General features: G+C 38.8%; 1 protein-coding gene across 1 annotated transcript; it reads left to right on the forward strand.

Annotated features, from left to right (window-relative positions):
• The first annotated feature begins 9007 nt into the window (after positions 1 to 9007).
• On the forward strand, positions 9008 to 10861 carry LOC112200422. The gene is made up of 3 exons (XM_024341454.2): positions 9008 to 9165; positions 9279 to 9422; positions 10071 to 10861. The coding sequence occupies exons 1-3, from the start codon at positions 9085 to 9087 to the stop codon at positions 10515 to 10517; spliced, it is 672 nt and encodes a 223-aa protein (XP_024197222.1). The 5' UTR covers positions 9008 to 9084; the 3' UTR covers positions 10518 to 10861.
• Positions 10862 to 11200: the final 339 nt, after the last annotated feature.

The following is an 11200-nucleotide window of genomic DNA, read 5'->3' on the forward strand; positions in this document are numbered from 1 at the left end:
TTTGAGCCTATTTATATTTTTTAGCTTTTTTGTTCATTTGCACCACAAATCCCTACTTAGCCTAAACACTTTTATCCTACCCTTCCATGGTAGTTGGTGAAGCAATTCGAGATAATGACTTTATGTTTGAGTGCTTCAAAAGAAAGAAAAAGTCAAAAATGCGAGGTTACAAAAGAATAAGTGTGGGGGTGAGTATGTGTCTAGAAAAGAAAGTTCCAAAAAAAATGAAGCTTCTATTCATACCTCCAAAATTAGTATTTGGACCTCCTCACTTAATAGACCTCCAACTTACTTTTACAAATAATCAATATGCTATCTACACCTCCCTAATTTTCCCAAAATGCCCATTGCCCAATAAAATCAATAAAAGTTTTTTTTTTTTTTAGATTATATTCATACCTCTGAAATCGGTAAATGGACCTCCTTCAATTTTTGAAAAATTCACAATCCTATTTTCCCTTAGGAAAAAAAAAATCTTCAGTTGGTAGTCTCTCTCTCTCTCACTTAATTTTGTCGCAATGTCGCTCCTATTTTGTTTCTTTCATTCCATATGTATTTTTTAGTCCTTCTTCCATGAACTTGTGCATGTGACATTGACGAGTTCTATCAAAGCTAGCTAGGTATTGTAGAACATATGAATGTGCATAATCATCTTATGATTGTTCAAAGTTCAAACATAAATACTCAAATTTCTACTAGATAACTTGGTATAAATTTCTAAGTAGAAAACTGACAGAAAAAGAAGCTAAAACTAGGTATAAATTTCTAATTAGGTATTAAGCTTGATAGATTATGTCTCACCTCTTACTCGGGGAGTAGAATATCACCACCACGATTGACGTTTGAGAGATAGAGAATGACTGTTGCTAATGATTTTAGGATTTATGTTGGAGGAGAAAGTTTTTTCCAAGTTGAAGACATTTTTTTTTTCCTCCCATTTTGTGTGTCCTTGTTGGTAATTTGATATGAGTTGACAAAGTCAACTATTATTTGGAAAAAGAGGGAGGTCCAAATACCAATCTAGGAGGTATGAATAGAAGCTCCCAAAACAAAAACAAAAAAGAGAAGAGAGAGAGAGAAAGAAAGAAAGAAAAATGTTCAAAAGAAAAAAAAATAGAAAAAGAAAAGGTGATTGAAAAAAAAAAAAAACTAGTATTATTTTTGTTTGTGGTATAGTATAGTGTGGGTTATACATTGGGTTTCAGAGTGAGTGACTTAGCATTCGAAAGCAAATGTCATATATCTCTGCAAGAGAGAGTCGCTACACGAGCTTCTATGGACTTTGTATTTCCTTATCATTCATTTCTATTAGCCACTTGCCCTTAGCCCCGTTACAACCAAATAAAAGACCTCTTAATCTTGAAAGTTGGGAGCAACCTAGAGGAGATGAGATCGAAGAGCAAGCATATGGCGGCGTGTGTTGTGAAATTTCTTTTGAGTGAAACGCATATAACCCTTCAAACACTTGAGCGGTAATATTTAGTGAATCTATGTGAGTTTAGTGGGTTATATCGAGTCGTCTATATGCCTATTTGATTATGGTGGATTGATTTGACACATGGTCAACACATGCATATACTTGAATATTTCTTACATGTGCATCTTAATTGCCTTACAAATTCAAAAATCTTATGTTGTACTTACGTTTACTTCATGGTCATCTACATAATTAGTTCTCCGAGGATTATGGTTTGAAAGCTAATACTACACTTCCTTTATGTTTGTGAGTTGGTAGATTTTCATATTAGATTTCATTTAGTTTGCTTGAGGACAAGCAAAGTTCAAGTGTGGGGGTGATTGCAGATTACAACAACCCGAAAAAGAAAATGGGTCTTAGTTTTCTGAAGGACTCAGGCTCTAAAGGGATTCAATCAAAGTTGTTTAATTTTGGGTCTTAGGAGCTGGGTTTTCTGGAGAAAGAGTTTTCTAGTAAGAATCTGTTGATTTCTTTGGAGAAAGGTCAAGAAATCTTACCAATCTCCTCCGGCAAGCTCTTCATCATCCCAATCTCCTTCGGTAAGCACAACTTGAACCCATTATTCATCAGGATAATCTCATTCAGGTTCGACATGTTGCTTAGGCTCGAAGGAACACAGCCATGGAACTTGTTGTTCGCCAAAACGATGATGAAGACTACCGAGTTCCCAAAATTATTCGTGCTGGACATTGACACTACTCATTCTCTTTCCTCAAGCTGAGAGAGATTGAAACTGAGCTCCATAAGTGGTCATTCTCACTCTCACTTTAGATCAGTTTGGAGCTGCAACTCATTCCTTTACTTCATACACTGTCATCTCCAAACTGAGCTACACAAAATGGAGCCTTCTAGCTATTGTTCTTCAATGTTCTCACTCGTTCTGCTAATTTCAGGTACCAACAAGCAAACCCCAATTTTTTACACTTCCATTTTGTTTCAAAGCTCTAATCTTTAATCCCATTTTGTATCAAAGCTCTAATCTTTAATTCCAGTTTATATCAAAGTTCTAATCTTTCGCTCTTGGTTTCTATTCGAAGGGTTTATGTATGCTGGAGTGGTGAATTCAATCGAAATTAACTACAGCAAAATCGCGAACAACTTACCTTCGCCCGAATCGGTATAGGTGTCAGCGACAATCTTGAGGGTGTAGGAGGTGCTGTTCAGATATGTGATACCCAATGTTGGGTGGTTATGAAGGCTGGTGAAGGAGGCAGAGGTCGTGGGTGCCCAGAGAAAATGTCTGGGTGTTCACCACAACGGCGCGTGGGCTATTTTCTTGCATCGCCGGACGATGGAGAGGTTGCCGGTGGATCGTCGAGGGCCGCAGAGCATGATGGTGGTGGAGGTGATGCACGATGGTGCCTAGATATCCACTGGTGAAGGGGAGAGAGAAACCCATATCTATTTTCTCTCTCCTCGAGTTCTCTCATGCTAGGTCTAAAACTATTATAATAGAGGCCATGGGCATTCTTGTCACTTTACACAATCGATGTCTTACGTGGCGCTGACCTGGCAAGTACATAACCGACACGTCATTGAGCAACTAGCGGAAATGGACGGAATGGACTGATTGGACTGAAAATTGTGAGTTCAGGAACTTTTGGGATTAAATTAGAAAGGCAGAGACTGAAACGAGGACGAAGACATACTTCAGGGACTAAATAATAGTTTGCCCTTAGGATAACAATCTACCACAATTAATTACAAAAGAGTATAGTGGGCATGGAACAGTATAAAATTAGTTAGAAAATCGAAAATAAAAGAAATACTATGTACCGGCCGAGTTATTGGACCGCAATTAATATGTCCGGATTGCATCTAATATAAAGCTTGATTTTTGGACTTTGAATAAATTCTCTCCAAAAACAAAAAAAACAAAAAAAATCTTTCTATTGAGCAACTAATTAATATTAGATTATTTTTGGATTCTTTACATAAATGTATTTCACACACTCATCGTCTCTCATTGATCATTTTTTATATAAACCAACATCCTTCTCCAATCTATCGTCACCAAGGAAGTCCTTTGGTAGCTATCCGCACACACGCAACATTAATTAATGGCGACCAGAGCATCAGTCGAATTAGTGCAGGTGGCAGTCTTTTGCATCATCCTAATAGCCATCTTGGCTCTGACTGACTGTAAGCGTTTCCATGTTTTTCTTTTGTGACCTCACTTGTTCTTAGTTACATATTGATTGAATTTTTTTTTTTTTTTTTTATGTTTTCTTTTTCGATATACACAAATAGGCAACGAAATCAATATTGATGGAGATACCAACACCAGCATCAGGGAGATACATGTTGGTAAAATATCGAGAGATTATCATCCATGTTATAAGAACATCGAAACAATACAAATTTGCGAAGAACACTGTACTGAAGAATATTGTGAATGGTGTTGTACTCTCCCGGGCCCGGGCAAGCAACATTGCTATCTTGTCGAACAAAATTGTAATGATAATTGCACTCCTTGGTTAGCTAGCCGCTCACAAACAATATAGATCAAGAGACTTGTATTGTTTCTCTAAATTAAAATAAAATAAATGAATGTATTTTGTTCATCTGAGTCATATAAAGGTAGATATGATGTCTTTGTTGCATATTTCTACTATAATTTGTATGGTTGATTTTATTTAAGATAATCATTTAAGTGCTAAATTTCAAGGCCTCAGTGTGATGTGGTGCTCCATGTCAAGCACTTCTCATTCATCATTGAGAAAAATACCATATCTTTTGCTAAGGATTTATGCCAGCTTCTTAGTAGACGGTAGAGCAAGAGAATGATCCTTAATTCTATTTCTAATCTATTCCAATATTTTATAATTCATGTTTAAGATTTCACCCAACAATGAGTCAAATTATTTTTGATGGCTTTAGTATGGGTGTTACTGAGTTTCGAGGTTCTTTGCAAGAGAGTAGGTGGAAAAAAAAAAAGGTTATTTTTGTTGGGATATAGCATGGGCTTTTATTGGTATTGTAAAGTTGCATTTTGGGGTGATTCAAAACATTATTGATTAACTGTAACTAAGGAAGAGGTTAGAACATTTTCAAGAGAGTTGCTAAATTAACATTTCAGTAATATTAATACAAATTTTGCATCAAATTAACTTCAGTAGAGGTGGGTTTACCCACCGATCTGGAATGGAGCGGCGGTGCCACGATCTATTCATGGGCTTCACTTGTGTTCTGGTTGCTGCTCGGGACAACAATGGTCTAGCGGCGGCTAGTGGCGTGCGGCGTTTTCTGGTTGCAAACGAAGCTCATCGGTGGCGTGCAGAAGGATCCTGGGATCCGGTTCTGGAATTTGGGTCAGATTTGGATTCTGATCTGGGACTCGAGTAGGACTCGAGCTCTTGAGCTCGGGCAACAGAGTGAGTTCGTGCGGATTTTTAATGGAGCGGGTTTTAACGGGATGACAACGGTTTGTAATAGATTAAACCCAACGAATTGACTGGTTACGCATTTGAACCCGTTAAGACCTGTAACGCCCCAAACCGCACCTCACCAGCTTGGGCACGTCACAGTGCTGCGGAGCTCTAAAACATAAACCGAAAACTCGATACACATTCTAGAGGACCACTAGGCATTTTGTTAGAAAACTTTTTGTCTGAACACAGAGGAACAAATAGTTTTGAGGTAGAAACTTGAGTTGCTAAAATCTATTTCATTCGTCCAGAACTTGGGTAAAGTCTCACATGAGGTATGAATTTCAATGAAAGAGAATTCAAATGTATTTGACACGAGGCTAGACAGCAACAAGCTCTGAAACACGAAGTTTGAGAAGGGTTTACGAACTTGTTCTGCACACCCAGCTCCATCTGCCATCATCCCGTCACCAGTGCACAGTACCTGCATCCATACTGTTGTAGGGGTGAGCTTTCGTCCTCGCTGCTCAACAGGAACTCTAACTCGACTAGGTTTGAAAATCATAGATAAATATTTGGAGCGCTCCAGTATGAAAACATGCTTAAACCAAGTATTTAAAAGAACGACAAACTTTATAAAACTGCTTTTTTACTCAAAAATCGATGCAAGGTACTCAAGTAGACATGCGCACTGAATCTTACCCGATGGTCGGTCCCATAGACCAACTAGACGACCTTACCTCAACTAATTTGTAAACCAGGTAAGCGTAGCGAGAGCGTCCGCTACCTAGCTACACACACGGAACCAGGTCGTCTTTGCAATCGCTCACTGTCCGACCGATGTAGTTAACCCTCTGGAGTTTTAGGGGATCGAACCCAGGGAAGTCAATGCCCCCTTCGCTCTCAAGCCATCACATTCCTCATACGATTTGGTTAGTATGCTTCGCATTTTAACTTAACCAAGCCACATCACTTTACATGCATCATTTTAATAACAAAATATAAGAAAATCACTAACTGAGGAGAGTCCTTAATCCCTAATTGGATTCCGATACTTTCTCTTACGTACTCCGAGAGTCGCGAACCTTCCGTTCCTCAGGTAACTGGAGTCCTAGATTCTGACGTTTCGACAGTTAATATCTCATTGAATTAATAATTGAAATCTCGACGATTAACAAATGGTACAACCAACTTTTCCTGGTTTGACCAGGAGTTGACCAACTTTGACTAACCTTTCCTGGTTTGTCCAGGATTAACCACTCTGACTATCATTTGACCAACATTTCTTAGTTTGACCAGTGTTGACCGATTTGACCACATTTGACCAATAGCAACAAGTACGATAATTAACCCAAATTACCGAACATTCACTTCAAGGTTACGATATCAACTAAATATATATTAAGTGCACCCGATTTACTAAGGCCACCGAATATATATATATATATATATATATATATATATATATATAAAATTTCCTTTTCTTTACTTAATAACTTCGTCACATAGTAATTCCTCAGAAGTTACTATGCACACCCAATATTATTTTAGGCCATTTCCCACATCATAATTCCAATTTTAACAATAATACTTGAACTGGCCTTGAACACAGATTTAACAAGAACACCATTTGACACACTGCCATAGTACAAGCTTGACAATCACAATCCATTCACATCGACACACAACCCATTCTGCACATGCAATCAAGCTTATACAACATTCAATCAACCAAATATCCACTTCAAGGCCACAATAACAGATTATCAACTCATTTGGATTCTCTATCTGATTCAACCCAACCTTGAGCAACCAAACTTATAACCAACGTAATACAATCTCAGCCAAACAACCAACTCAGTTCATCAAGTTTCGACTGTCACAAAAAGGACAACAAGGTTCAAATTATACCTTCAAGAATCGATTTCAGCTAAACCCAGTTTCCCACACACTGCCGAAGCTGGCTTTTGTTCAATGCATGAACGATTCAAGTATGGAAGGTTGTTGGCGACGGCGAGACGAAGGCGATGGTGTTCGTGTGCCGGCCGGAGGTGGCCTGACGGTGGAGCGCCAACCGGGTTGAGGTGTCGGGTCAGAGAGCTCCCAACTCTCTCTCTCTCTCTCTCTCTCTCTCTCTCTCTCTCTCTCTCTCTCTCTCTCTCTCTCTCTCTCTCTCTCTCTCTCTCTCTCTCTCTCTCATTTTAGTCTATCCAACTTATCAAAGGCCCATATATACCCCAATTTAAATTTTATTCAAGGGCTAGGATGAAGCGGTGGATTTATGGATGGCTAGGATTGCACCGCGGAAATTTCTGTTTCTTTAATTCATTTTCTAATTAAAATCCCACAACTTCGGAAAATCGATATAAATAACTCGATTACTCGAAAAAATCTCAGAAAATTCCCACAAACTCATCGTGTCGTATACTTTATTATCCAACTCTTAAATCGCTAATTTCACTTTATGAAAACTTCTGAAAATTTTCTCGAGCATCTTGACGTTTATTGACCCGATAAATAATTTATCGTACTATCTTCACTAAGCTGGACACATTTTTTCCGGGGCTCACAAGACTCGATAATAAATTTTATTATTTTTCTTTTTCAAATCCATTAGAACCATTACCCATGAACATTTTTTTTTTCACCCGTTAAGACCCATTGACGAGCTCCCTCTTGTCCGGCGGTGCTCTGGTGTTAGCACGGGCGTTGTCTTGCCAATGTTTGTGAGGCTGCCAGACGGGTGATGTTGACCTATGCTCCATGGGTTTTGGACTGCTTTACTCAGGTTCGAAAGTGATCGGTTTTTGATATGGTTTTCAGCACATCTCTGTGACTTGGGCGATCGGTAGTTGTTGGCACCATCTTTTAGGAATGATGAGGGCGGCGTGGGATGGTTGTGGCAGCATAGGCTTCATCTATAGAGGTCAATGTGGCGTAATGGGGTGCAGAAGATCTTGGTCTGGCTCTGGATTCGGATTTGGGTGCTTCAGGTCTCGTTGCTTGTTTTCTCTAGGTGATGGCGACACTATGGTCTTGGCGTACCTAGAAACGGGGCGGCGGCGGCCCACTTGTATAGAGCGGCGATGGTGGATCACCTGCGATGTGGGTATGGCGAGGTTTGCACAGTGATGTGAGGACTAGGTTTGGGCCGAGAAGTTGTTTGGGCCGAGAAGTTGTTTGGGCCTAGGACTGCTTTCCTTGTAGGCTGCTATGAATTTGGCTTTTCCAATAATTCCCTATTTTTTTAGGGAGCTATGCTTGTTAGTTCTTTAATGAGCGCTAATGGGTGTAGTTAATTAGGTGGTTTGTTATGTCTGCAGATTATGATGTTTCTTTTTACATCTTGATAATTGAAGTTTCTGACGCACCGCAATTAAGCACATTGGCAAAGGAAGTTTCCACATAAAATTATCTCTTTGTAGGATAATGTTGTAGAACCGATGAGTCAGCTCAATCAACGATGCAAATACCACCTCCACCGTGAAGATACCTGTATTATAGAATTTTCACTAAGACTGCCCTCAAATGTTATATGAGATTCTTTTTTTACGTTAGAATTGTACGGTCATTCAAATCATCGATTACAAAAATTTACTACACGACTAATATACGTAGAGCGTAAATTAATGCATTTATGCATATGATCGTGTTTAGTTTCAACTAGAAATGCCAACACACCATATGAATGGTGTGAGTTATGCTTAGATTAAGGCCTAAATTATATGCTTAGATTCTGTGGGTAATTTAATTGGGAGGGAGGGACAAAATGGTAAAAGATGCATGAGGGGCAAAACAGTAATAAACACAACATTAGGGGCAAAATAGTAAATCAGTGGCTGATGGCAACTTCGTAATAAGAAAACAAACAGGGGTGAATTGGTAAATTAATATGGGAGTTACTGTTCATGAGGAGATAGGGCTTTAGTATAGGTAATTTTAGATGCTGCATCTAATTTTGCTTGCTTTCGTTTATTTCGCTACGTGATTTTGGATCACTCTTTTGTGTAATCCACCTTGATACACTTTTTCCTTTATTAATGCTTTTATTCCCCCTAAAAAATATGTAAAAAAAAAAAAAATTTAAAAAAAGGTTGTAATCGACTCATATTTATCTCCAACTTAACGTACGGGCTATAAATACCGTTTCTTCACTCTCAGTCTCGTCAATTCTCACACTCACAGCAACAAAATCAAAGCACTCCCGCCAAAACAAAAGAGTCAAAGAATCAGAGAGAAATGATGAAGGAGTACCAAACGCCACACAAGGACCATGCCCGACCTCCTCCCAAGCTCTCCAATCGCCTTTCCAAGAAGACCGTAAGCTTTCCAATCCCTAATTTCTGTTTCATCTCAGCCTTCAATTTTCGATTCCGGTTTCGAATCCCTAAATATCGTCATCTCAGCCTTCACTCGCTTCGTTTCTCTTACAGGTTCCCAAGAAGAGCTTGAACACTGCGTTTTCTTCAATCTCCGAAGATGTGCAAGTCGAGACCTCCAAGCACTCCCTGGATTCCACTCCGATTTCTGTGATTTCTCAGATCGATGAGGTCAATTGCAAGGCGGAGATCTCCGAGGTTGGCTTCAATTCAATCCGATTTCGAAATTGATTTCCGCTTTTTCGTTTTCATAATTATGTTTTGCTAAAACTACACCTATGTATAATTTGTTACTTCGATTACGTTTCGATGAGTGTTGATGTTGTAAGGTTTTTGATAAATTTATAACGTGCACCTTTAGTAGTTACTGAGAAAATGCCTGAAAGAGAAAGATATGAGATATCTGATACTGTTGTTTGGCTTCAACAGACTTTTGAGCCCTGTGAATGCGAGTCTGTGATGATTTTATATCCTTTTTCGTTACATGTGTTTGCTCAAGTGTTGCTGCTGTAAAGCTTTTGATTCATTCATAATGTACACTTTTTGTTACTGAGGAAATGCCTGAAAGAAGCGCAAAAGATATCTGATTGTGCTGTTTGATGTAAATAGACTTTGACTCTTGTGACTGTGAGTCTGTGAGGATTTTGGATACTTCAGGTTGCAAGAGTTGCTCAAGTGTTGCTGTTGTAAAGCTTTTTATGCATTCATAATGTGTGCACTTTTGTTACTGAGAAAATGTCTGGAAGAAAGATATAAAGATATCTTATAGTGCTGTTTTGTTTGTTAGACTTTGATTTTTCTGACTGTGAATCTTTGGGGACTTTAATCGTATATTTTGGCTTTCAGAGTCTGACGACCCTGCCAGATCCAGCTCTCTCAGATTCAACAGAGAGCTTGTTTACCTCTGATCTCTCTCCATCTTCAGAGTCCACTATTGATAAGAGCGATTCAAGCCATGACTCTTGGAGTGTTGCTAAATGTGAAATTGGTAGCTCAAAGTTTGGTTCGATGGGGGCTGAGGTTGTAGCAAGCTTTCTCAAGCAAGCTCGGACTCAGATCTTGAACTCTGCTGGTGTGGATGCTAAATCCAAGAAGATTCTGGATGCACTGGTTGAGATTGTGATAGAGGATTTCCACACTGTGCCTGAAGAGAAGGACCAGATTGCTAAACTTCTTTCAGCAAAAGCCAAAATGCTAGTTGTGTGTCTCTTGCTATGGATCCTTGCAATGGCTGTGTTTTTGGTGTTCGGCTCTGGATCCCGAAGCACATTTCGTGGACCACTGCCTACTTGAACTCTTATTGTAGAGGTGCATTAATTGTCTGATCAAGATGAATGGTAAGGCCTCTTGTTGTGGGACTTAGTCATAGTAGGAATGCTCTTACTCTTCCATTAGATATTGTCTAGTGCTTAGCTGATATAATCATATAAACTTCTTGTTCTCAGTATTGTGCCCATGGTTATGGATCATGCATTTACAGTAAATAGCTATATAAGTGTGATTTCCTGGAAATGGAATATGACTCTTACTGTATTCCTCTATGTGGTTTATGTTATTTTGAGTAGTAAGAGCTGAATTTGATTACTGTATTCTCGCTTTTTGGATATACTGTCTAATGTGATGCTATATTCTTGAAATTAGTGACTGTTTCTGTAGAGAAATTTAGAATCAGCGCTGTTTGCCCCTAATGCTTTTGCTATGATTGCACATGCAATAACATTGTTAATAAATCTGATTACTTGTTTCAAGGAAAAAAGAATGGGTGCAAGTGCAACTGATGTTCTTGTTATTGCAAAGATGAGATTGAAGGGTTCTTAATTTTGATAAATGGAAATCTTGTTCTTATTGAAAATATACTTGTCAGCAGAAACCTAGAAGTAGGTAACTCTCACCCCGTGTACTCTACATGTTTGAACCAATGTGCCCCTTGATTTTGGTACTTGAAATCATAGTACCATTCAGGACATGAGAACTTT

This window comes from Rosa chinensis, chromosome 4, assembly GCF_002994745.2.
Source record: "Rosa chinensis cultivar Old Blush chromosome 4, RchiOBHm-V2, whole genome shotgun sequence".
NCBI lineage: Eukaryota > Viridiplantae > Streptophyta > Magnoliopsida > Rosales > Rosaceae > Rosa > Rosa chinensis.